A 27581-nucleotide genomic window follows, 5' to 3' on the forward strand; every position below is an offset into this window, starting at 1 on the left:
TTTATTTCTTTAAATCTTGTTAATGTACAGGCATTGGCACATTTTAAAATCAAACTACATAAACAGATCTTTCCTGTACTCTAGGAAAGTGGAATGTCAGAAGTCAACAAACTGATAGGTTTAAAGTGCTAAAACAGAAGGCACTTCACCAAATCTGTTCACTTAACAGTGATATCCTTCACGTTGTATATGGCAGTGAGTGTCTGTTTGAAGGATACATAGAAACAGCTTTGCGGCAGAACGTAAGACAGATAAGTGATCTTCTGGACAGTGTTTTGTTTTGATGAACTGGAGCCTGCTGTAACTGCCCTCTCAGGAGAGGAAGCTACTCAATGAGACTGAATGTGATCACTGCAGGGGCACGCTGCTGGACAGGTAATCATTACCTCTGCTCCCCAGACGCAGCCAGAGCCCTTTCAAGCTTTGTGAAGTAAAAAATTAAATGTTAGGGAAGAACACTTCAGAATCAGTGAACTAAAAAGGTGTTACATTCATAATTTTAAATACTTAGGTTATTAAAGAGTTCTAAAATGTTATAGAGGTAGATAACAGTCCCAGGTTTCCATGGAATCTAATAATTTAGTATCTGAACATCAAACAGATCACAAACTCCTTCATTCTCATCTAAATTAAAGTTGTAGTCATCTGCGGGGGTAGGAGAAAGCCGCAAAAGAGGGAACACTGCAAAGGAAAAGTCTCACTGTTAGAGTTGGCTTCTATAGGAATTATGATTAACAGAGAATTTCTCACAGCTTAGTCCAAAACTTGCATAAGAGCCCATTAAATAGCAAACTACAGATAGTTGACTTATAATAATTATTTCATACATTTCAAAAAGCACCCTGACTAATGTTAGTCATAGTTCAGTGATTCAGGTGGGCAGCATGAAATTACATGTAGTAAAAGTACATACAAAACTATTGATTGTGACATATACTCCTGGTCCAGTGTGCGAATAGTTGTCAATAAATGTGGTAAGTATTCCTTATGGGTTCTTTCTCTTAAAATGCAAGTAAATAAAAATTCTAAAAGATTCTACACTTTAATATTGAGTCACATGACATTTAAACTCTAATAATGTATCTCCAGTAGTAAAACTTTTCAACTTACCATCGGAAGACATCAGTTCATCAATGATGTCTCCACTAATAGATCCTGTTGGAAACATAAGTGTAATAGGGGCAATTAAATTTCAATAGTGATAGTCACATTACTAGTTTGCAGACAGAATAAAGGTAAAAGTCCTAGAACGTGGAAAGAACCTACTACTTTCTTGGCACCAAACTAAAGATGGAGAGGCAAAGCTTCCCCTTTCCTCTAAAACAACTGTCACAAGTGTGATATAATTCTACTCACTCAACAACATTTCTCCTGTTCAGTCTATCTCTGTATCTTATACATCAAAACTTACTTTGCCTAAACAGTATTTCTCATATCTGCTTATTACTTCTTTTTCCTATCCCCCTTAGCACTCTATTCTAGCATTAATGTTCTCTCCACTAAGTGCAAATATCTAGTTTTCTGTCTCTGAAGCTCCTGAAAGGCTACCTTATGATTTCCAAAACTAAAGTTTCCAAATCCGCCTACTCCATGCTCATCACTGCACAACTCTAACTTCTACTTTCTCATGTACAAATCTTAACTGGTTTATTAGCATTTTCATCTGATACTCAAAATGTCTAATGTGGCCCCAAGAGCTTTCTTTATGCTGAATGATACACAGAAAATACTCAGTTCTCTAAGTTTGCTATTGTTCTTTTAAAATTTTCTGTGGAAGCCCAACTGGATTTAATCTAAAGCATATACAGTTTGTTTGCCTTATATATTCCAATTAAATTGAAATTAATTAGTACTTTCTTAAAGACTATACTTTTTCTCTTGCAGCTCTTCAGCTCTAGTGTAAAAATACTTACAAAAAGAAGCAAGATATACATAACATAGGCAACACAGCTTAAAACTGATCTGTGTCAAAGATCAGTAAAATCTTTCTAGCTTCATTATTCATTGTGAAATCTCAAAGTTGTATATATAAGCTTTTAACATTTGCAGTGATGTTTGTATTTGCTCAGACATAAAAGTTCTAAACATTGTAACTGAATATTTCTGTAATGTATATAAGTATACATACACGCATGCACATTATGTACATATATACACACACGTATATGTCTAGCAATATAGAAAGAATATGCCATAAAATCTTCCTAATATCTACTCTAGTGACAGGCATATAGACTATAGAGTAAGGTTATTTTGCCTCAGATATGACAAATTCAGGATAGTTCTCTGAGCTGTTTCATATAGTATTTCATGTATTCATGTGAAGTTTTTACACCAAAGCCTCTCTACCAACCTGAAGATATTTCTGCAGCTGGTGTCTGCTGGAAAGTCTGGCTTCTTTCGGAAACGTGCTGCTCAGGCAGGTTTTGAGCAGCCATGGTGGATTTCTGTGGAGTCACTGAAGTTGAGGCCTGGGAGGAAGGCTGTGTGAGGTCATCAGGTGGGGGGACAGGAAAAACCACTGGCTTAGATGAACTGGATTCTTTATTTATAAGTAGCACATGGATAGGTCCTGAGTGACTCTTCAGATTTATCTGGTATTTCTTTTGTCCATTCTGTCCCTGTGAAGTATTGGGTATAAACAAGTCAATATTAATAACACCTAGCTAACTTGAAAGATTCAAGTGAAGACTAGGAAAGTCATTAGGATCTAACACCTAAATTCACAGGACAAAGTCACTTGGTTACAACACATGAAAAACTCAAAAACTGACTTTAGTAAAGCAGGAATCCTAACTTGTGCCTAAATGGTAAATTTTGCTCAAATGGTAATTATCAAAGAAGTAGTTGTAGAATTCTACACAATTAACAGGTCCCATCCATTCCCCTTTCCTTCTATTTCTTTCCTCCCCCCCCCCCCGCCCCCCCACACCCTTTCATCAATATTTGGTAGCCTTTTACTACTACGTTGTCCAGGTTGGCTTCAAACCTCAGTCTCACTTGCTGGGACAATTATAACATGGGTCCACTGCCATCCACTTCACTGTCTGTGATGTTACCTGGTGGTGCTCAGTAATGTTCTATAGCTTCTCCACATGCATCAACTCCAATCTCCGAAGTAAACTACCACGACTGGTAATCTCAACATCCTGTTTGAATTTACAAACTTCACAAACCAAAACTTTTCCACCCACCAGCCAAAAGACAACTAAGTTGATTTTCTATATAGGTAAGAAAAAATTTTTTCAAAAAGGTAATTTGCTTCTTGAGGCTTTAACAAATAATAATGTAAATACCTAAATACTTCTAGATTAGGGGAGAAGAGAAGTACAGATTTCATTCAGCCATTTTTACCAAGGTATTGTAGATGTTCGAATTTAGATATCAATGTTTTTAGATATATATCTTAATAGCAATAACTCAAAAATGTTCAAATTCCAAAAGTTCTTGTTTGGCTCAAAAAACACATTTGTCTCTCTTAAGACAGTAGCACAGTAGCTCTTTTTTTTTCCTTCACTTGTATAACAGCTATGCTACATACCATTTCTATAACAGCTGTGCTACATACCATTTCTGGAATAGGTACTTCCAGCTGTGTACCAGAAGGTGCCTGAATGGCCAACAGTGTATCACCTGGCAAAATAAATAAATACTTAACAACTGTAGGAATGCTGTAGATCAAAGCAATGTTGTAAGAATGGGAGATCTGAAACCAGAAGTGTAGGTTTAGTCCCAGGATACCAGGTTAGGTGGTGCATGCTTTTAATCTCAACACTTGGGAGGTGAGGGCAAGAGAACTAAGAATCCCAGGATAACCTTTGCAAAACAGTGAGTTCTAGGCCACCACGGGCTACTTGAGAATTTATCTTAACAAAACAACAACAAAAAAAACCCACCAAATACAGGCTCGTCTCATTTGGTAGAGTGCCAGCCTACTAAAAGAGCCTTGGGTTGGGTTCTATCCTCAACACCAGGTAAGTCATGGGTCATAGTCATGGCACATGCCTGTAATTCCAGTGCAAAGGAGAAGAGGCAGGATGGACCAGAAGGTCATCCTTGGCTACAGAAAGAGTTTGAGGCCAACCTGAGACCCTGTCTTAAAAAAACAATCAGAAACCTAGGCCCGATGATGTCAGAGTCAATAAAATGAAGGCCATAACACCACCCTGCTGCACCCTGCACATAAAATGAAGACACGTCAGCTCATAGACTCACATTCTCAGAATTAGCTATTCTCACTAAATTTCCTGATCCTTATTTTGTTTTACTTGGTGTTCTGTATATTCGGAGACTATACAACCTTTTAGTCTCATATAAATACTATCTCTTAAAGCAGTTAAACCATTTAAATAAAAGGACACTAAAGACTAGGTATGATAGAGTATAACAGGTTATCCTCAAACCTATTTTGAAGCCATATACTACAGAGCTTATGCAATTTCAGATTAATAAAGCTTTCCTCAAACTTCATTAAGATGCATAAAAACTGTGCTGGTAAAATAGGACAAGGGCATTTGTCTTACCAATAGTCTTTTCATTGAAATTCAGTTTGTATATGAAATGATAACTTGGCCAGTTGATCACTCTGCCTGGGCATCACACATGCTATCTTTTGAAATATGCATAATATAAACAGGCATAGAGTTTTATTTCACAATTTTGGATGTAGTATCCTTCACTTTAGTGAATATATCATCACACTGTCGCTTCAAGCAGTAAACACGGGACACAGAAGAGGGAGCAGGATTAAGAACAAGATTATAAAACAGATTCAGATCACTTTGCTCACCAGGTTTCACTTGTGATTACTACTTACTGTAGAGTTCCATGACAATCCTTATGTTTCACATTCCCTATATCCAGCCTAAGCTTCAAAAGCCTGTTAAGTCCTGCTGATTTAAGTTCCTTGTCCCTTGGTTGCCCTGCCCTCCCACACATGAAATAAAATCTGTGAAAGAGGTTACTGCCATAAATAGAGAAACAGAAGCAATCTAGCAACACACTGCTGTAGAGTAAGGCAAAAAATATTCCCGATTCCTGAAAATACCAACAGGCTGAGTGTACGGGGAATTGTGAGAATCTACAGGTTGTTCAAAAAATATAGTAGGTGGTAGTGGCCCATGCCTTTAATTCTAGGAAGCAAATCTTTGACCTAGAGGCCAGCCTTGTCTACACAGAAAAACTTTGTCTCCAAAAAACAAAAATAAATAAGAATAAAAAGATATACAGTACTTACCATGAAAGCAATTGCAGATATCTTCATGAGTTACATAAGAAAATGTACTGTCATAAGAGTTAAGGAACAACATTTATATCAAGGACTATACATTTTACTATACCTAAATGCCAAATTGAAATCCAGTGAATCAAGTCACACAAACTGCAACATGGTCACACAAACAAAATACAACTTTTTAAGTAGTGATTCTGGTTCATGATTTCTGAGGACTTCTGGAGTATGATGGGGATACACATACACACACACGTATGGTGTGTGTACACAGAATGGATGGGAAAGAGCATCAACACTGGCAGAGAGCAGGCTCAATTATTCTGGGTAACCCATCTTTTATTAGAATTAAATGGCTACAAAAAGAGGCTCCTAACTCCTAGAGACAAAATTGTCACAGGTTCACATGGGAAATAGAATGGTATGATTAGAAGTCAGGAGAAAGCATTAGTCCAGAGCTGTTGTTAGTTAGGGTCTTCATATTAAAAATCAAGGTGGAGAAAGAAAACCATTTCAGAAGTGGTTACTTTAAATAATCTTGACCAACTCTTTACTGTATTGGCTCCCAGGTTGCCTGGGATGAGGAAGGCATAGGATTATTGCATCTTGGATGTGTGGTCAGATGGAGGTTCATATAGTTTAGGACTGAATAATCTACTAGTATGATTCTCCTGGATGAGCCCTTGCCGTTTCTAAGATTTGGCTAAATCATAGTGACTTGGGTATGGTCAAAAATCTTGTATCATTACAAACCAGAGCAACAAATTCTAGATCACGTCAATGGTTTCTGAATTTTGGGTTCCACAGAACACAGCTTGAAAATCCCCACTGGTCTAACATGAGTATGGAGCTCTTGCCCCCACACAAATAAGACAACAGAAGGAATGCTTTGTATGCCTTACTCAAATATTTCTGTGAGGTGAATAAAGGTAAACTACAAAATTTCCAAAAAATTACAGGGGATGGTGGAACATGCCTTTAATCCAGCATTTGGGAGGCAGAGGCAAGAGTTCAAGTCCAGCCTTGTCAACACAGTAACTTCCAGGATAGCCAGGGCAACACAGAGAAGCTCTGTCTCGAAAACCCAACAAAACAAAAAGTACAGGTAAACAAGCACACAAAAGACATCTGCAAGGTCTTTAAGGAAAGATGGCGATGTGTAAAGAACACATTGACCACATCACAATAACCGTTCTTGGGATAACATTAGGCAGCATTCCTTTAAACTCAGAGTAATTTTTCAAAACTGAAAACTGCTCAGTCCTTACTGCCTCAGAACTAAACATAATTATTTAAGGAACTTTACAATAACAATATTCACAGAGCTCTCTCTGTCCTAAGCCACAATACTGCATTCTGTCTGTTGGTACACTGAAAGTATGTATCTTTCTCGCCTCATTACAACACAAATATGTTAATACATACAACTTAAAATGATAGTATGTTAAAAATACTAGTCTATGAGGCTTCTCAGGAGATCTGCTGCACTCAGACTTAGGTAAGGACCATTCCTAAGTCCCAGAGCTACCACTGGGAGCACAGTGGACTCAGGACCCATCACACCCCAAAACCTCTGTCTGCTAAATTCTACTCCCCTTCTGGCTGATCCTTTCTGCTGGGACAGACTGTTAGCTAGTCTGCTCCCCTGTAGACTCCACAGACTGAAGCACCCTGGGAGATCTGCTGCACACAGGGATACAAACCACAGCCCATAGGCCCCACTGGAGAATAGCTCCACAGCTCCTCTCAAGACCCAACAGTTTGAAAGCCTCACAGGAGATCTGCTAGAGCCAGGGCTGCAGGCCTACCAGGAGACCTGAAGCAACCTAGGGACAAAAGAGGCAGACTCCAGAGAGTCACCCAGAAGAGCAAACACCAGGGATAATCAGATGGTGAGAGGCAAGTGCAAGACCATAAGCAAGGGAAGCCAATATATGTGGGCATCATCAGAACCCAGTTCTCCCACCACAGCAAGCCCTGAATACACCAACACATCTGAAAATCAGGAAGCTGACCTAATATCCTATCTCATGAAGATAATAAAGTCCTTTAAGGAAGATAAATAATTCTTAAGGAAGACACAGCTAAATAGGTAGAAGCCCTTAATGAGGAAACAAATCCCTTAAAGAAATGAAGGGACTGAGGTAAAAGAATAAAACTCCAATTTCTTCTTTCTCCATTCTAAGTTAACTTAGAGGCATGGCTCCCTCCCTTGAGGTCTGAGAAAAAAAAAAAAAAATCACAAAATGTCCCTAGCAGTTTCAAAATAGACACAGCAGCTGCTGCTAGCTGGTAACAACAGAGTGGGCTAAGAAAACATAAGTCTTCCCAGGTCAAGGTGCTCCTTTTGGATGTATGCTTCCTCCTTGTGGTTTAACCAGGTGCTGTAAACCAATTAGCTTAAAGACCAACATTTCTTTATCCTCTCATGTAATGCCAAGGGTTGGAAACCCCTGCTTGCATTTTTTTTTCCTTTATAAACCGCCCTCACCTAGACCTGGGGGTTCACTCTCCTTCCTGTTCCATCAGGAGGGTTGTTGGCCCAAGCTAGAGCTTGAATAAACACCCTCACATGTTTACACTGGCGTTGAGATTCCTGGTGGTCTCTCTGGGGTTTTTACAAACTGGGCACAACAGAAATACAGGAAAACACAAATAGGTGAAAGAATTGAATAAATCGGACCAAGACCTAAAAGTGGAAGTAGAAACAATAAAACACAAATGGAGTCAAAGCTGGAAATGGAAAACCTAGGAAAGAGGTCAGGAATCACAAATGTAAGTATTACCAACAGAATACAAGAGATAAAGGAGAGAATTTCAAGTATAGAAGATATGGTAGAAGAGATCGACACAACTGGCAAAGAAAATTCAAAACATAAAAAACTCCTAACCCACAGCATCCAGGAAATTCAGGACACAATGAAAAGCCCATACATAAGAATAACTGGAATACAGGAGAATGATGATTTCAGCTCAAAGGACCTGAGACTGTCTTCAACAAAACCATAGAAGAAAACTTCCCCAACCTAAAGAAAGATAATGCCATAAAAGTACAAGAATCCTATAGAACACCAAATAAATGGGACCAGAAAAGAAAATCCTCTAGTCACATAATAAAACACTAAATGCACAGAACAAAGAAAGAATATTAAGAGTTGCAAGGGTAAAGGGCCAAGTAACATACAAAGTTAGACTTATCAGAATACACCAGACTTCTCAACACAGACACTGAAAGCCAGAAAAGCCTGGTCAGAGGTCATGCAGACTCTAAGAGAACATAAATGTCAGCCCAAGCTACTATACCCAGCAAAACTCGCAATCAACATAGATGGAAAAACCAAAATATTTGAAGACAAAATCAAATTCAAACAGTATCTATCTACCAATCCAGCCCTAGAGGGGGTCTACTAGGAAAACTCCAACACCAAAGAAAAGACATTAATCATCTCACAACAAAGCCAAAAGGATAGAACCACATGCACATGCCACCTAAAAAACAAACATAGCAGGAATTAACAGTCATCTGTTTAATCTCTCTCAATATTAATGGACAACTCACCTATAAAAAGACATAAGCTAACAGATATGCAAACAGGATCCAGCACTTGCTGCATACAAGGAACACACTTCAGTAACAAAGAAACATACCTCAGTAACAAAGAAACACAGTATCTCAGAGTAAAAGGCTGGAAAATGTTCTTCCAAGTAAATTATTCGAAGAAACAAGCTGGAGTTGCCATTCTAATATCCAATAAATTAGACTTTCAGCCAAACGTTATCAAAAAAGACAAGGAAGGACACTTTATACTAGTCAAAGGAAGTATCTACCAAGATGAGCTCTCAATTCTGAACATCTATCCCCCAAATGCAAGGGCATTCACATTCATAAAAGAAACTTTACTAAAGCTCAAAGCACCCATTGCACCTCACAATAATAGTGGGAGACGTCAACCCCCCACTCTCACTAATGGACAGGTCATTAAAAGAGAAACATACAGTGGAACTAATAGAGGTTATGAACCAAATGGATTTAACATATATCTATAGAACATTTTATCTTAAAAGAATATACCTTCTTCTCAGCACCCCATGTAACTTTCTCCAAAATTGACCATATAATTCGTCACAAAACAACCCTCAACCAATATAAAAAGATTGAAATAATCCCATGCATCCTATTAGATCATCATGGCCTAAGGCTGGTCTTCAGTAACAGCAAAAACAGCAGAAAGACTACATACAAGTAGAAACTGAACAATTCTCTACTCAATGATAACTTGACCAGGAAAGAAATAAAGGAATTAAAGACTTCCTGGAATTCAATGAAAATCTTGACATAACATACCCAAACTTATGGGATATACAATGAAAGCAGTGCTAAGAGAAAAATTTATAGCACTAAGTGCCTTGGTAAAGAAACTGGAGAGATCTTACACTAGCAAATTACCAGCAAACCTTAGAGCTGTAGAACAAAAAGAAGCAAACACTCCCAAGAGGAGGAGACCTCAGGAAATAGTCAAACTCAGGAAGGAAATCAACCAAATAGAAAAAAAGAGAACAAAGATCAACAAAACCAGATGCTAGTTCTTTGAATCAACAAAATAGATAACCCGCTAGCCAAACTAACTAAAGGGCCCAGAGGCAGTATCCAAATTAACAAAATCAGAAATGAAATGGGAGACATAACACCAGAAATGGAGGAAATTAAAAAACAACCACATCAGATCCTACACAAAAACCTGTACTCAGCAATACTGGAAAATCTAGATAAACTGGGTGGTTTTCAAGATAGATACTGCATACCAAAGTTAAATCAAGAGCAAGTAAACTATCTAAACAGGCCCATACCACACAAGGAAATAGAAGAAGTCATTAAAAACCTCCCAACCAAAAGAAGCTCAGGGTCAGAGGGATTTAGTACAGAATTCTACCAGACTTTTGGTGAAGACCTAATACTAATATTCCTCAAACTATCCACAAAATAGAAACAGAAGGAACACTATGTAATTCATTCTATGAAGCCACAATTACTCTGATACCTAAACCACACAAGGATGCAACCAAAAAGGAGAGCTTCAGACCAATTTCACTTATGAATATTGATGTAAAAGTACTCAATAAAATTCTTGCAAACTGAATCCAAGAACACATCAAAACCATTATTCGCCACAATCAAGTAGGCTTCATCCCAGGGATATAAGGTTGGTTCAACATATGAAAATCTATTAATGTAATCCACTATATAAACAAACTGAAATTTAAAAAAAAAAAATCGCATGATCATCGCCTTAGATGTAGAAAAAACATTTGACAAAATGTAACACCCCATTATGTTAAAAGTATTGGAGAGATCAGGAATTCAAGGCCCATACTTAAATATAATAAAAGCAATTTACTGCAAACCAACAGCCAATATCAAATTAAATGGAGAGATACATGAAACAATCACACTAAAATTGGGGACAAGACAAGGATGCCCGCTCTCCCCGTATCTATTCAATATAGTACTCAAAGTGCTAGCTAGGACAATAAGATAGCAAAAACAGATCCAGGGGATAGAAATTGGCAAAGAAGAAATAAAGGTATCACTACTTGTAGATGATATGATAGTATATATAAGCAACCCCAAAACCTCTACCAGAGACCTTCCCCAGCTGATAAAAACCTTCAGCAAAGTGGCCAGATATTAACTTAACTCAAATAAATCAGTAGCCTTCCTTTATAAACAAATGATAAACAGGCTGAGAAAGAAATTAGGGAAACAATTCCCTTCACAATAGCTACAAATAATATAAAATATCTTGGGGTAACTCTAACAAACAAGTTAAAGATCTGTATAACAATAACTTCAAGTCTCTCAAGAAAGAAATCGAAGAAGATTTCAGAAAATGAAGATATTTCCCACGCCCATGAATTGGTAGAATTAACATAGTAAAACTGGCTACTGTACCAAAGGCAATCTACAGATTCAATGCAATCCTCATCAAAATCTCAATATAATCTTCAAAGACATGGGAAAAGCTATTCTCAAATTCATCTGGAAAGGCAAAAAAACACAGAATAACATCGAAAACAATTCTTAACAATAAAACAACTGTTGGGGGAAATCACCATCCCTGATATCAAGCTATACTACAAGGCAATAGTGATAAAAGCTGCATGGTATTGGTACAGAGACTGACAAGTTGATCAATGGAATAGAATTGAAGACCCAGAAATAAAAACCACATACTTATGGGGACACTTTGACAAAGAAGCAAAAATATACAATAGTAAAAAGAAAGCATCTTCAACAAATGGTGCTGGTGTAGAAAAATGAAAATAGATCCATATTTGTCAGCTTGTACAAAGCTCAAGTCAAGTTGATCAAGGACCTCAACATAAAACCAGATACACTGAATCTAATAGAAGAGAAAATCTAATAGAAGAGAAAGAGCCTGAGAACCATTGGCTTGGTAGGTGGGTGGGGGTTGGGGGGAGGAATTTCCTAAACAGAACTCCAATGACCCATGCTCTAAGATCAAGAATTGATAAATGGGACCTCATCAAACTGGAAAGCTTTTGTAAGCCAAAGGAAATAGTCAATAGGATAAATTGGCAACCTACAGATTGGGGAATAATATTCACTAACCCTACATATCCTAATATCCGAAATATACAAAGAACTCAAGAAGCTAACGAAGAAACAAAACAACCCAATCAAAAAATGGGGTATAGAACTAAACAGAGAATTCACAACAGAGGAGTCTCAAATGGCTGAGAAGCACCTAAAGAAATGTTTAAAGTCCTTAGTGATCAGAGAAATGCAAAACAAAAAGACTCTGAGAGTCCACCTTATACCAATCATAATGTCTTAAGATCAAAACCTCAGGTGACACTACATGTTGGCAAAGATGTAGAGAAAGAGGAATATTCTTCCATTGCTGGTGGGATTGCAAACTGGTACAACCACCCTGGAAATCAGAAACCTCAGAAAATTGGAAATAGATCTATCTGAAAACTCAGCCATATATCACTCTTGGGAATATACCCAAAAGATGCCCTACTAGGCCACAGGGGCATGTGTTCCACTATGTTCACAGTGGCTTTGTTTGTGATAGCCAGAGCTGAAAACAGCCCAGATGTCCTGCAAAGGAAGACTAGATACAGAAAATGTGGTTCATTTACACAATAGTAATTCAGCTTTTAAGAACAAGGACATCCTGAGTTTTGCATGCAAATGGATGGAACTAGAAAATATCATCCTGAGTGAGGAAACTCATACCTAGAAGGACATGAATGGTATGTACTCACTAGTAAATGGATATGACACCCCCCCCAAAGTACAGAATACCCAAGATACAGTCCTCAAAACTCAAAAAGGTCAACAAGATGAAGGACCCAAGTGAGGATGCCTCAGTCCCACTCGGGAGGGAGAGGAAAGCAATCACAGGGAGGAGAGGGGGAAGCACCTGGGTGGGAAAGGATATGGGGGAGGAGTTGGGGTATTGGGTGGGGGAAAAGGACTGAAACTCTGAGGGCCAGTGGAAAGAATAAAACAGACAACCTTGGGAGGTATGAGGTGGGGGAACCTTCCAGAGACCTGGGAGGTAAGAGACTTTGAGGACTCAAAAGGAAAGGAAGGACCTTAGGTGAAACAGTTGGGAAAGGGAACTTGTAGAGGCCACCTCCAGCAGAAAGACAGGGCATCAAGTGAGGGATAGGTTTGCCATCATTCCACAGTCAAAATCTGACCTATAACTATTCCTGTCTGAAAGAACTGCAGGAACAAAAATGGAGAAGAGCCTGAGGAAAAGGCGGTCCAGTGACAGGCCCAAGGTGGGATTCAGCTCAAGGGGAGGCTCCAAGGCCTGATACTATTACTGGACCTATCATGACTGCCCTCTGAAAGACCAAACAAGCAGCTCAAAGAGTCAGATGCAGATATTTACACTCAACCAATGGACAGAAGCTGCTGTTCTGTGGTTGAACTAGGGAAAAGCTGGAAGAAGCAGAGTAGGAGGGCAACCCTGTAGGAGGTCCAGCAGTCTCAATTAACCTGGATCCCAGAGATTTCTCAGACACTGGACCACCAACCAGGCAGCATACACCAGCTGATATGAGGCCCCCAACACATATACAGCAGAGGACTGCCGGGTCTGGGTTCAGTCAGAGAAGATGCACCTAACCCTCACAAGACAGGAGGTCCCAGGGAGTTTAGAGGTCTGGTGGGGTGGGGGGTTGAGGAGTGGGGACTGGGGACATTCTCGTGGAAACAGGTGGTTGGGCGGAGGTATGGGGTGGAGAACAGTCAGAAGGCGGACCAGGAGATAGATAAAATTTGCAGTGTGAAAAAAAAAGATTAAATAGAAAAAACAAAAATTCAATCTAATCTTAAAAAAAATAAAATTTTAAACCTCTTCTCATTGTAAAATAAAAAAATACTAGTCTAACTTATTAGAAAATTATAAAATGCTATATTCATTTGTAAAACTTAACTCCATAAGCAGATAACTCACTTGAGACTAAAGAAGCACTGTATATATAATTATGCGTCTTATATATATAACTTACTCAGAAGGATATCTGTTATTAATGGAGTCTTCCATCACATTTTTGATGCTTTGCTGTAGCCACAACTTCTGCTGGTCAAGTTCTCTTTCCTTCAATTCGAGATCTTCAATTTCAGCTTTAAGACACCTTAATCTATCTATAACTTCTTTAGTATTACAGCCAGCACCTACACCCCTTAAAAGCATGAGAAGAAATACTCACAGGATAAGACTCCTATTTAATATCATTTTACTTTTATAGTAATAAAACTGACCTATAGGTTAATCAAAATGAGTTTACACTCTTCTGAAAATCAAACATTATAAACCTTACAAAATTTAAACACCAAAGCTCTAAACACACTTGCTAGAAATTTTACTGACAGGGGTCTAGAGAAATAGCTCAGCAGTTAAGAGCACTACTGACTGCTTTTCCAGAGGACACAGTTCTATTCCCAGCAACTGCATGCCAACTTACAACTGCCTGTCAGAAAATCTGGTGCCCTCACACAACATACATGCAGGCAAAATACCAATGCCCATAATAATAAATACATCATTTCAGCTCTAATAGTTAAATTTAAAACTCTCCTAGTGTACAATAAGGCGCTGGTAAAGTTAATTCTAACTTCTGGTATTTGGGCAGAATTCTAACAAAGGAAAAGGCGAAGGCCAAAGGAAGTACTTTTAAAAACAGAAAGTATTTATCATAAGCAAGCAACCGCATCATGGCTAATCCATCAAGCAGTGGAGAGGGCAAGGAGACATCCAGCCCACAGTGGGCAGAGAGGCAGGGCCAAGGTCTGTCCCCTGGAAGCCAGGCCTCGTGTAAGTACAGGACTAAAACTGAGCATTTGGGAGAAAGAAAACTTTAAAGTTTGATTTCTATCAGGTATAGTGTTTGAGTAAAGTTTGTGACTTACTTCCACTGGATACTGTTCTTTGATTTTTTTTCAATTAGATCAATTCCCTCTAGGACATTGGTGATATCATAAATTCTTCGCTTTTGCCTCACAGCCAAGGTATCTGCAGCCTGTTTAAGACAAAGAAAACAAAGAAAGCATAGTAGTCAATATGTCTGTACATTACAGTCAAAGAGAATGTTGACTGTCAAGGTCACAACATGGGTCTAATCCCAAATCTGACCCACTCAGTGTCTTCAGAACAGTAGCTAGATACATTTGAAGTACTTCCCAGACTTTGCCAATACCAGAGAAATTACTCCACTTAAACATTAGCAGATGTTGGAGAGAAGAAAAAAAAATTAAGGTCATAACAAAAGGCCATCAAAAATAAGAGAACATAGTAGAATTCCTTGTCAATTTATGTACTAAGCTGAAGAAGAACTACTAATTTTCAGTCTTTGTCACTTTCTACTTCTTTATTCAGAAGAATCTCATCAAAAGGCAGCCTTATTCTTACATATCTGGGCCTTTTGGCAATTAAAGAATAGGGAGATCCAGAATTATATATACAAATTATGAACTTATTTAATAATTTGTATTTTACAAGCGCATAACAAAGCATGGATAATTATTCCATCCCAGCAGTATTAAATTAGTAAGAAATAAAAATCTGTAACATAGTGGTGATTCTAGCAATGTTTTCAAAAAACTTGGTAGTTTTTTCCCTAAGAAGTCTAGAGAATGTTAGAGTAACAAAATATTGACGTGATAGAAGTCAGGAACTTAACCTTAGAGACTGTAACATCCAAAAGGAGATCACTGGACAAAAGAGCCTATGTCATGGAGGAGAGGCCAAAACTATAAGGGAGGCACAAGCTAGACATCAACTGGATTGCCTTCAGGTGACAGACATCTAAGGAACAGGTGGAATCCACAAGATCCACCTAACATGGTTACAAAGTGTGTGAAAAATGAAAGCACCCTGACAGATACAATGCGTCATGCTTACAGGAACAGTGGAACCAAAGGAAGGGAGTGTAAGGATGAACTTGCCATGCATGGTAGTGAGGCAGTCTCAGAGAGCACCGATTCCCCTGATCAGAACTATTCTGTCAGGGGGAGTGGGATCTCGTGGAGAAACTTTAAGAACAGAAGGAAAGATACAAAGTCAAAGTCTTTCAAGTGTCTTGCTGCAACAAGGAACAGAGATGGAAGGCCATAGCTACAGGAGTTGTCTGGTCTCCAAGAAGTTTTTTTTTTTTTTTTCTCTTTTAAAGACAGGTGCTATTTCAACTTGTATGCTGACATGGCTAATTTGACAAAGAAAGAGGTAATAACACAGAAGGGAACAAGGACAGTAATTAAGGAGATTGTTATGAAGCAGAGGGAAGGCATATTAGTAACTGCCCGGCACTGGGCTAAGTGCAAATACAGACTCATTAGTAGACAAAATAGAGCAGATATTTCCTTCCCACTATGTCTGATTTTCTCATCAGCTTTGGGGTAAAGGGACCGGATGAGAGGAGAAAGTGAAATACTGACGTAAAATAGTGGGCAGTGCACAAGGAGTACTAGGCAGTGCCCTCAAAGTGAGTGTCCTGCATTTAAAAGGAACTTTAACCTATTAGTTGTTTTTTCTGATGCTGTGATAAAACACCATGACCAAAGCAATTTAAGAGAGTTTATTTTGGCTGGGCGTGGTGGCGCATGCCTTTAATCCCAGCACTCAGGAGGCAGAGGTGGGCGGATTTCTGAATTCGAGGCCAGCCTGGTCTACAAAGTGAGCTCCAGGACAGCCAGGGCTACACAGAGAAACCCTGTTTCGAAAAAACAAAAAAAAGAAAAAAGAGAGAGAGAGTGAGAGTGTGTGTGTTTATTTTTCCTTATGGCTCCAAAAGATAAAAAGAGTCCATCATGGCAGGGAGGCATGGCAGCAGGCAGCAAGGAAGGCACACTAGCCAGAGCAGAAAGCCGAGGGTTCACATCTTCAAACACAAGCTTCAAGTAAAGCGCACAAACAGCTGTGGCAGAGGCCTTTTCCTTTCATACTGCTGGCAGTACTGTTCTTCTTCCAGCAAGGCTGCCCCCCTTAGCTTCCCAAACAGTGCCACCAAGTGGGGCCCAAGTGTTCAGATAGTTAAGCCTACAGGGCTCATTCTCACTCAGATGACTGCATGTGACATCACTGCATTTCTCTCCAGCCCTCAAACTGCTCAGGTGTACCAAGCAGGTGGGCAGGGATCGGAATCATCACCCGCATCCCAACTTTCTATACTGTGGCTAGCAAACAGGACATCAGGTTTATCTTAAAAGATTACATTTTCTATAGTGGGACTTGATAGCCAAAAAAGGGAACTATAAAGAAAGGCACAAAAGTTGCATCTATCACACAACTCAGTTTATAGTAAAAATAAACAAACCCTAAGACAATCCTTTGGAAGAAAACTATCTCCCCTTTAAATATTAGTTGTTTTTAAAGACTGTCTCACAAATGGGAGGCAAATAATGTCTACAGACAGAATAGTATTCAAACTTGGAAAGCTGTTACCAGGTAGGCAGGCGAAATAAACAATGCACTAGGACCAATATGGCAGGACCTAAGTGCCACAATATTCCATTTAAAGGGGTGTCACGTAAAAAACAAGTTCAAATATCGTCCTGTACTTCAAATTCTCTACCTACAAAGCAAGTTCTTTATTCACAATAGGTAACAAATGTGCATTCGATGCATGATTAAGATTTAGAAATTTACATTAAGATCATAACCAGAATTCAAAATCTAAGCATTCTAACAGCAATGCTGTATAAAAATCAAAGAAATTTCACAAAAAAGAATGAGGAGGGCTGAAGTAATGGTTCGGCAGTTAAGAGTGCTCGCTGTTCTCCTGGAGGACCTAAGTTCAATTTCTAGCAGCCATGTGGGACAGCTCACAATGCAAAGGCGCTGACTTCCACAAGCAGACACTAGCACAAACAGACAAAAAAGTAAGAAAAAAATAATGTTGGAAAATGCCACTCCTGAGTTCACCTTCAGTAACTGAGTGACAGTAGCATGTTATCAGTCACCAAAATGCAACACATTTCCACTGTTGCTGTGAGGTGGAGATTTTCCCTATGAACTTATGCTATACCCTCTATTAAAATGCCAGTGCCTTCTTTTCCTGCTCTTTCCCCTCTATCCTCGCTCGCTCACAGGCAGCCTCTGTAAGCGCCACGTCCCCAACAGACCCCTCACGTGAGATCTGCTGCACAGTGTGATCGCTGCAGCACACCTTGGCTCTGACTTGCCAAGGTACTTGTGGTGGTAAATCATAACACTGTCTAAGGTAAAGCTCACAATGACTCTGCAAAGTAGATGTTCTCATTTTACACAAAAACCCAAAGGCTAAAGAATAACCACAATGGCCGGGCGTGGTGGCGCACGCCTTTAATCCCAGCACTTGGGAGGCAGAGGCAGGCAGATTTCTGAGTTTGAGGCCAGCCTGGTCTACAAAGTGAGTTCCAGGACAGCCAGGGCTACACAGAGAAACCCTGTCTCGAAAAAACCAACCCTCCACCCCCCAAAAAAACCCAATAAACAAAAAAAGACTTTAATCTTTATTCATGAAACAAACTTATTACACAAGTTTTATGTAATTTAAAATGCACAATTCAGTTATAACCTTGTACTGAATAGGGAATTCAAGTACAACTTGTCTACAGGTTCCATAAAGAGGAGATTAAAAAAATGGCATAAAAGCAGAAATTTTAATTTATATTTTTTGCTTATTGAAAAAAGCATATATACTTAAGTTTATGCCTATGCTGACAATATCTCATAAAATAGTGTTTAAAACATTAAACAATGGGCGCTTAAGAAATAGGTTAGGCATTAAGGGAAGCACTTGTTGCTCTTTCAGAAGATGTGGGTTTGATTCCTAGCATCCACAAGGGTGATAATAAGCATGGGTAACTCCAGCTCCAGGGAACCCAACCACCTGTTTTGATTTTCATGCATTTTCACTGCAGGTGGTATGCAGAGACACATGAGGCAAAACAACAGTACAAATAAACACATTTCTAAAAGGAAAAAAAGAAAGTGAATATATCTTTAAAAAGAAAGAATGTTCCAAAGAGTAGTGTCAGTACTTGCCAAACATGTTCCCCCCCCCCCTCTCTCTCTCTCTCACACACACACACACACACACACACACACACACACACCACACAGAGAAGGGCAAGGAGAGAAGGTCATTTACACTGGAGATGTTACAATGTTATAAGCTGGTGAAGAAACAGGAGTACTTAGGGTGAGGGCAAGAGAAAATTCCTGGGAGAGGCCACTTTGTTTCTAATGGGCCTGTAGGGGCCATAAAACAACAAGGAAATGAAATACGGAAGAACTGCTGACACTAAGGGCCCAAGAAGCAGCATCATTTACTGTCAGTGTGTTTCAATCTGTAGCAATGCTGTACTGCAGAGAAACTGCACCTGAACACACCGCACCGCCTGTGTTGACTACTCTGCCTGCTACTGTACTTTATGTATTCTGATATATAAAAGCTTTACATTTTTCTGAGAAAATTCATTTCTATTTTTCTTATACAGGTCACCAACAAATAATCAAAAGAGAACAAAAGACATTTCATAGTGTTTAATTAGGAAAATCAGTAAGCCTCTGAAATCTCTAGAGAATGTTCGCCTAGAAACAAAATTGTATAGTTTGAAAATCCTTTTATATAATTATTATTTTGGCTGGTATATAAAGAAAAGTTTCACTGTGATATCTGTCATTATATTTAATCTCTTCTCATTTGACACCCCTTATCTGACACTGTTCTTCCCTCAGCTTCCATCTTTTCCCCTCTTGTTGAAGTCTCACATGATCTATGTGTGAAATCCTCTGCTATGTGTATTTTAATTTGCTGCCATAGGGACACCAATCAGATGTAATAAGGGCACATCCTGATACTGTCTTTTAACTCAGACTTCTTTTTAAGGACCTTCCTTCAAATGCAGTTCCACTTTAATGAGTGGGGGTTGGGAGAGCACCAAGAAATGAGCACAATTCAGCCTGTAACCCATTAATCAATTTTCATTCGATACGGCCTTATCTTCTGGCAGACACACTCCTGCTTTGTCTCTAAGAAGCTGAGTACTCTTAAATACTTCAAGTAAGAATTATACAGTAAGGAACGAAGAGGTGGATCAGCAGGTTGAGTACTGGCTGCTCTTCCAGAGGACCTAGATTCAATTCCCAGTGTACATACACATGGTGGCTCTCAACCACCTGTAACTCCAATCCAGGGCATCTGATGCCATCTTATGGCCTCTGCAGCCTCCACAAACAAATGAAGTGCACACATACTCATACTCGAAACGCTTACAAAAGAATCGTACAGCATTTGTCTATTTTCAGTATAACATGCACAAGGGTCATTTCTGCTGTACATGTCAGAATTTTCTTTCTAAAAAAACAGAACAGTCACTCACTGAACCTCATTTGATTACCCACTGAACGATATCTGAGTTGCCCAACTTCTGACTATTTGAATAACACTGACATGACCACAGATTACACAAATACCTATTCTGGAGCCCACTTTCAATCCACAGGAGTGAGGGCTGGCCTGAGAATCCTAAGGAAACAATGCAGGCTTGCTGAGCTCCTGACATCCTTCCTCATGCCAATTACCTCCAAAACCTTGTTACCGTCTAATTATGTCTGTTCTAAGTGCTGATCATTTAGGTCATTTGTTATGTATGTGACTAGTTCTGAGAGAGAATACTTAGGTGTCATTCAGGTAATCTGTAACTTAAATAATAATAACACAACATACACAATCCACACTGTCCTTGCAAATTTCAAGGTGGCATTAAAATGGCCAATGAAACATAGAAACTCACCTGTAAAGTGAACAGAACAGGAATTTTCAGAGCAACAGACACTCACACTCCTTAACAGTTCAGTGATTAAGCTACAGGAAAATAAAAACTAGTTTAATCTGTTTCTACAGAATCTGCCATCAGTGCTCTCCTTTTCAGACAGATGCCCATCACCTAACATGTCAGTTTACTCTAAGGGTGTAAAATGATGCATTTCTTCTTTACACAAAAGGGATCCACTGCAAACAGATATATAAAAGTTTATTTTCAAGAACTTACTAGTTCTTAAAGGCAATACAGCATAGAAAGTAACAGTCCAGTTTCAAATGTCCAATCTCACTTAGCAGACCTAACCCAGAGCTTACCTAAGTTTAGTGTATCGGGCACACATTTGGATGGGAATATTAGGCTTATCAGCTAGTCTTGAATATTTAATGGCCACTCAGGGTATTTAATGAAAAAAATTAATATATTTCTATATTTATGATTTTCACAAAAATGAAGGATTCTATTATAAAAAATAAAGTGCACGTTTTAAAACTTCCACTTAGAAATTTATTGTAAATCTTTTAACATGTATTATTAGAATATCTTAATATTTCACAATGATGTACTATAAGAAGCATCACGAGGGATAAATACTTCAGTGTAAGCCATTTTTATACATATGGTTTTATATGTATTTATATACATAAAAAGTATGCATAAGTAAAATGTTTTTCTACCTAGCCAAAAGAAAGGTATACAGTAAGTCATTACTTATTATTTTAAGTAATTATTTATTACTACAGAATTCTTTGAATCTTTAGGATAGATCCAGATAACAGAAAGACTTTTGAATATCAGACTTCTGCTATTTAATGCCAGAACCTGCTGCCATACATGTTAAGTAAGTCAAACAACTAAATCTAGAAATCATTTTCCGAGGTTTGAGCATGTTTCAGGACAAACCATCAAATCCCACGTTTACCCGGAAAGCCCCGAAACTCTCTGAATTTTTTAATGTAGTCATCCACTACAGCTGAATTTAACTTTAAACAGCAGATTTCAATGGGTGTTTTGTAGCATCAGGTGTTTCTCTGCTGACCTCATTAATGCCAGTGAAACTGGAAACCGTACCATTTGAATTCAATACAATTTGAGTACTGTAGATGCCCATTAGAGGAGGGAAAGAAGAGGTGGGGGTAGGGTGGGGGGAATAAAAGTGGGAAAAGGTCCCAGGAGTAACATTTCCAAATATGAACCGACACTAACTGGCATCTATACCCAGGAAAAGGGGGGAATCCAAGTGCCAACAAGCCAGCGCCTCCCACTGGGCCACGACAGGACACTCAGCAGAGTTCTGGAAGGCAGGCTTCTCCCATTAAGACTCCTATTTCCTATGCCTTGGCCACCCATGGTCTTGAGGATGGTAATAGCTTCAAGCCAGGAGCTGTGAGGAGTCATAAGAGGCTATTCGCTGTGACTGTAAACTAGCAATTTTGTTTATTTTTAAAGTATTGGCTCTTTCTGAACCTCCATGTACTAGCTGAATTTTAATTCCCACGATCCCATACTGTTCCCCTCTCCCTGCGCTGTGGAATCTTTCCAAGTCTTGCCAGGAACGGTTAAATCACTATGACTGAACAGCTTTAAATGGACGTTGTTGTTTGAAAAAATCCGAACCATAGCAAAGAACGAAGCAAACATCCTTATAAAACCAGATAAAGCTTACTAAGTAATTTCACCACTTAGTCTGAACGGCACAAAATGACCCCTCTCTGTGTGACCGCAAATCTCAGGTCTAGAAAGTTGAAAGATTCTAAAGTAAGCCAACAAATCCAATCTTACTTCCCAATTCTTAATCCCCGATGAAGAATTTCCCCTTCTAAAAACTACTACTTTAGCGGAGGTGTGGAAAGTTTTCTCTTTCATTCCGAAGAACTGGCATAAAAGTTCTTCAAAACAGGAATGAAGTTCTGCAGAGCGGTCCTTAAGTGAGTCCAGAGCAGAGCGCGAATTCCTGGGCGCTCGCTCCGGGTGCTCCTTTGTGGCCAGGGCCGCGCGGTGGCCGGTCGGTGGGGCCCGCGCATCCATCCCGGCCCCTCCGGGTCCGGAGTCTCGGCGCAGTGTGGGTGGTGGACCCAGCACCCTCGGGCGGGCCTCGCCCTCCCCATCCCCGCTCACCGCTTTGAGATCCAGGACGCCGTCCTGCGCCTCCTGCAGCAACGACACGAATTTGGTGGTAAGCAAGCCCAGGCTCTTCTCGTGCCGGCTGCTGCCCCCCGCGAGCGCCGCGGACGGCTGCGAGGATGGCGCCCCATGCGGCGGCGGCGGAGCCTGGGCCTGCGGCGTGGGCTGAGCAGAGCTCGTGGGCTCCGCCGCCGCCATCACCGCCGCGGCCCTGCTGTCCTCTGGCGAGGAGCCGCTCCGCCACCGGCAGAGGAGGTGCGCGGACTCCGCTCCCCGCCCACGGCGCGCCCCGCGTCCACCAGTGCCCGGAGCTGCGCGGCTCGCGCACGGCACCACAGAGCGCGCGGATTCACACGAGCGGCCAGCGCCGCGAGGGTGGGCCCGAGTTTAAATGGCAGGAAGTGACGCCGCGCGGCGTTGCCTAGTAACGCACTCTCCGCGGAGGGGCGGGGCAGTCGGGTTCCCTCAGGCGAGCAGCCCTAAGGTCGAGCTTGCTTTCGGTCCGCCTTGAGAGCGCTCATCCCTGGTGTCTCTTCTGCACCCAAATCAGTTGCAAGCATTGTAAGGCTCATCTTCGCATAAATAGGAGACCGCCGCGTCCCGGAAGGTTTTGGGACTCTGACCTTCAGTCCTTCCCAAAGCCTTTTGTGCAAACAGAAGGACCTAAGCCTTGACGGTGAAGGCAGTAGACCCCCAGCTCTTTCCTTACCTGCCTTTAATGTTCTTTACAAAATTATACTCTTTTGCTCCCCAATAATTCTATTATTGAGACAATCGCAGCATCTTGTGATTTAGTGATATCGTAAACTATGGCTCGATAGTAAGATCACAGATATGAGAGGAGGAAATGTGCTCCCACATTTTTTACTTGCAAACTTGAGACTCAGGATTAAAATCTTCAACACCTTGGGTGGGTAAGATGGGTGGAGGTAGTGTGGGGAGCACCCTCTCAGAGACAAAGGGAAGGGGGTATGGGATGAAGAACTTTTGGAGGGGCTACCTGGAAGGGGGGAGCAACATTTGGAATGTAAATAAATAAAAGTTTACAAAAAAAAAAAAAACCCAAAACCTTAAACAACTTGGTATTCGCACCTGTTGAATATCCTTCACACTTAACAAGTAGTAGGTAACTAAAAACTTCATTTGGCAGGAATTAATGAAGACATATCCTTCATGCAAGAATGCCCAAATTAACAGTAGAAGAAGAAGAAGAAAAAAAAAAAAAAGCGAGGAGAAACTGACAGCATTAACTAGTAAATCCTGAAAACAACTTTAAACCAAAAATGTTCCAGGCGTCTGGAGCAAAACTTCTGCAGGGGAAGCATTTTCCTTCAGAGCTGCAACACTTAAAATCCCCATCTGCCCCCAGTCCACCTGCAAATTCTATTCCACTGACCCTTTCCCGAGAGATACTCTTTTTAGCCCGTCTTGTTACTTAGTGTCTCTGGGTCTGGGGATTGTAGCGTGATGCTTACAGCTAAGATCCACTTATAAGTGAGTGTGCACCACGTTTATCTTTCTGAGTTTGGATTACTTCACTCAGGATGAGGTTTGTGAGCTCCATCAATTTACCAGCATATTTCATGATGTCATTTTTTAAAACAACCGAGAAATGCTACATTGGGATAATGTACCACTTATTTCATCTTTAAATCCATTGTTCGGTTGAGGGAAATGTAGGTTGTTTCCCGTTTCCGGCTATTATGAATAAAGCTGCTGTGAACATTGGTGAACAAATGTCCTTGTAATAATATGTAGCATCCTTTGGGTATATGCCCAAGAGTGGTATAGCTGGGTCTTGAGGTAGATTGAGTCCCCATCTTTTGAGAAACCACTATATTGATTTCCAAAGAGCCTGTACTAGTTTGCCCTCCCAAGCAGCAATAGAGGTGTGTTTTCATTGTTCCACACCCCACTCCCCAGCAGAATTTGTCACTTGTGTTTTTGATCTTAGCCATTTGACAGTTGTAAGATGGAATTTCAAAGTCGTTCTAATTTGTATTTCTCCTGATGGCTAAGGATGTTGACCATTTCCTTAAGTGTTTCTTGGCCATTTGAAATCCTTTTGTTGAGAATTCTCTGTTTGGATCTTTACACCATTTTAATAGGATTATTTAATTTGTTGATGTCTGATTTCTGGAGTCCTTTATGTATTTTGGATATTAGCCCTCTGCCAGATGTGGAGTTGGTGAAGATCTTTTCCCATCCTGTAGGCTGCTGGGTTGTTTGTTTGTTTGTTTTCTCCTATTAATGGCGTCCTTTGCCTTATAGAAACTTTTCGGTTTCATGAGGTCCCATTTATCATTGTTGATTTTAGTGCATGTGCTACTAGTGTCCTATTCCGCAAGTTGTCTTCTATGCCTATGCTTTCAAGGCTATTCCTCATTTTCTCTTTTATTAGATTCAGTGTGTCTGGTTTCATGTTGAGGTCTTTGATCCACTTGGACTTGATTTTGTTCAGGGTAATAGATAAGAATCTGTTTTTATTCTTCTACATGTAGTCATCCAGGTAGACCAGCACCATTTGTTGAAAATGCTTTCTTTTTTCCATTTATATTTCTGGCTTCTTTGTCAAAAATCAGATTACATAGGTGTATGGATTTACTTCTCAGTCTTCAATTCCATTAATCAATGTGTCTATTTTTATGCCTAGACCATACAATTTTTATTATTATTGTTCTGTAATACTGCTTGAAACGGTGATAGTGATACCTCTAGATGGTCTTTTATTGTAGAGGATTGGTTTAGCTATCCTGGGTTTTTTTTTCCCCCATATGAAGTTGAACATTGTTCTTTCAAGGTCTGAACAGAACTCTATTGGAATTTTAATCTTAGTGCACATTTTCATTATGTTCACTCTACTGATTCAGGAACATGGTAGATCTTTCCATCTTCTGAAATCTTTAACTTCCGTCATTAAATACTTGAAGTTTTTATCATTTTGGTCTTACTCTTGTTTGGTTAGAGTTACCCAACATATTTTTTAATATTTGTGGCTATTGTGAAGTATATTGTTTCCTTGATTTCTGTCTCAATCTCTTTTGTCATTTGTATATAAGAAGGCTATTGATTGTTTTTTTTAATATTTTTATTACATATTTTCCTCAATTACATTTCCAATGCTATCCCAAAAGTCCCCCATAGCGCCCCCCACTTCCCTACCCACCCATTCCCATTCTTTTGGCCCTGGCATTCCCCTATATTGGGGCATATAAAGTTTGCAAGTCCAATGGGCCTCTCTTTCCATTGATGGCCGACTAGGCCATCTTTCGATACATATGCAGCTAGAGACAAGAGCTCCGGGGTTCTGGTTAGTACATCATGTTGTTCCAACAATAGGGTTGCAGATCCCTTTAGCTCCTTGGGTACTTTCTCTAGCTTCTCCATTGGGAGCCCTGTGATACATCCAATAGCTGACTGTGAACATCCACTCCTGTGTTTGCTAGGCCCCGGCATAGTCTCACAAGAGACAGCTATATTTGGGTCCTTTCAGCAAAATCTTGCTAGTGTATGCAATGGTGTCAGCGTTTAGAAGCTGATTATGGGATGGATCCCTGGATACGGCAGTCTCTAAATGGTCCATCCTTTCATCACAGCTACGAACTTTGTCTCTGTAACTCCTTCCCTGGGTGTTTTGTTCCCAATTCTAAGAAGGTGCACAGTTTCCACACTTTGGTCTTCATTCTTCTTGAGTTTCATGCGTTTAGCAAATTGTATCTTATATCTTGGGTATCCTAAGTTTTGGGCTAATATCCACTTATCAGTGAATACATATTGTGTGAGTTCTTTTGTGATTGTGTTACTTCACTCAAGATGATGCCCTCCAGGTCCATCCATTTGGCTAGGAATTTCATAAATTCATTCTTTTTAATAGCTGAGTAGTACTCCATTGTGTAAATGTACCATAATTTCTGTATCCATTCCTCTGTTGAGGGACATCTGGGTTCTTTCCAGCTTCTGGCTATTATAAATAGGGCTGCTATGAACATAGTGGAGCATGTGTCCTTTTTACCGGTTGGGACATCTTCTGGATATATGCCCAGGAGAGGTATTGCTGGATCCTCCGGTAGTACTATGTCCAATTTTCTGAGGAACCGCCAGACTGATTTCCAGAGTGGTTGTACAAGCTTGCAGTCCCACCAACAATGGAGGAGTGTTCCTCTTTCTCCACATCCACGCCAGCATCTGCTGTCACCTGAATTTTTGATCTTAGCCATTCTGACTGGTGTGAGGTGGAATCTCAGGGTTGTTTTGATTTGCATTTCCCTGATGATAAGGATGTTGGTCATTTTTTCAGGTGCTTCTCTGCCATTCGGTATTCCTCAGGTGAGAATTCTTTGTTCAGTTCTGAGCCCCATTTTTTAATGGGGTTATTTGACTTTCTGGAGTCCACCTTCTTGAGTTCTTTATATATATTGGATATTAGTCCCTTATCTGATTTAGGATAGGTGAAGATCCTTGACCAAACTGTTGCTGGTTTTTTTGTCTTATTGATGGTGTCTTTAGCCTTGCAGAAGCTTTGTAGTTTCATGAGGTCCCACTTGTCAATTCTCGATCTTACAGCACAAGCCATTACTGTTCTATTCAGGAATTTTTCCCCTGTGCCCATATCTTCAAGGCTTTTCCCCACTTTCTCCTCTATAAGTTTCAGTGTCTCTGGTTTTATGTGAAGTTCCTTGATCCACTTAGACTTGACCTTAGTACAAGGAGATAGGAATGGATCGATTCGCATTCTTCTACATGTTAACAACCAGTTGTGCCAGCACCATTTGTTGAAAATGCTGTCTTTCTTCCACTGGATGTTTTTAGCTCCCTTGTCGAAGATCAAGTGACCGTAGGTGTGTGGGTCTTCAATTCTATTCTATTGGTCTATTTGTC

The 27581-nt window shown here is 39.9% G+C and overlaps 1 protein-coding gene across 3 annotated transcripts; it reads right to left on the bottom strand.

Annotated features, from left to right (window-relative positions):
- Positions 1 to 8: 8 nt before the first annotated feature.
- Positions 9 to 23083, bottom strand: E2f5 (E2F transcription factor 5). Of its 3 annotated transcripts, XM_085836021.1 has the most exons (9): positions 22698 to 22819; positions 20553 to 20623; positions 14685 to 14794; positions 13794 to 13957; positions 5237 to 5278; positions 3569 to 3633; positions 2354 to 2621; positions 1111 to 1155; positions 12 to 681 (listed from the first exon to the last, which is right to left on the bottom strand). In XM_085836021.1, the coding sequence occupies exons 4-9, from the start codon at positions 13816 to 13818 to the stop codon at positions 572 to 574; spliced, it is 555 nt and encodes a 184-aa protein (XP_085692147.1). In that variant the 5' UTR covers positions 13819 to 13957; positions 14685 to 14794; positions 20553 to 20623; positions 22698 to 22819; the 3' UTR covers positions 12 to 571. The 3 variants fall into 3 exon arrangements, with proteins under 3 accessions (XP_085692146.1, XP_085692145.1, XP_085692147.1); XM_085836020.1 differs by lacking the exon at positions 20553 to 20623 and having other exon boundaries at positions 9 to 421; positions 22698 to 23083; XM_085836019.1 differs by lacking the exon at positions 20553 to 20623 and having other exon boundaries at positions 11 to 681; positions 22698 to 23083.
- Positions 23084 to 27581: the final 4498 nt, after the last annotated feature.

Source organism: Mus caroli, unplaced genomic scaffold (assembly GCF_978045245.1).
Source record: "Mus caroli unplaced genomic scaffold, Mus_caroli_1 scaffold_3, whole genome shotgun sequence".
Lineage (NCBI taxonomy): Eukaryota > Metazoa > Chordata > Mammalia > Rodentia > Muridae > Mus > Mus caroli.

Excerpts from the sequence above, each read along its gene's own strand:
- E2f5 (XM_085836019.1), bottom strand. The coding sequence starts at position 22,901 with ATGGCGGCGGCGGAGCCCACGAGCTCTGCTCAGCCCACGCCGCAGGCC. Across the intron at positions 5,279-13,793 it reads AGACTCCATTAATAACAGAT|TTTCTTATGTAACTCATGAA; the intron begins ATCCTTCTGAGT and ends ATGACAGTACAT. Across the intron at positions 1,156-2,353 it reads AGCTGCAGAAATATCTTCAG|GATCTATTAGTGGAGACATC; the intron begins GTTGGTAGAGAG and ends TGTTTCCAACAG.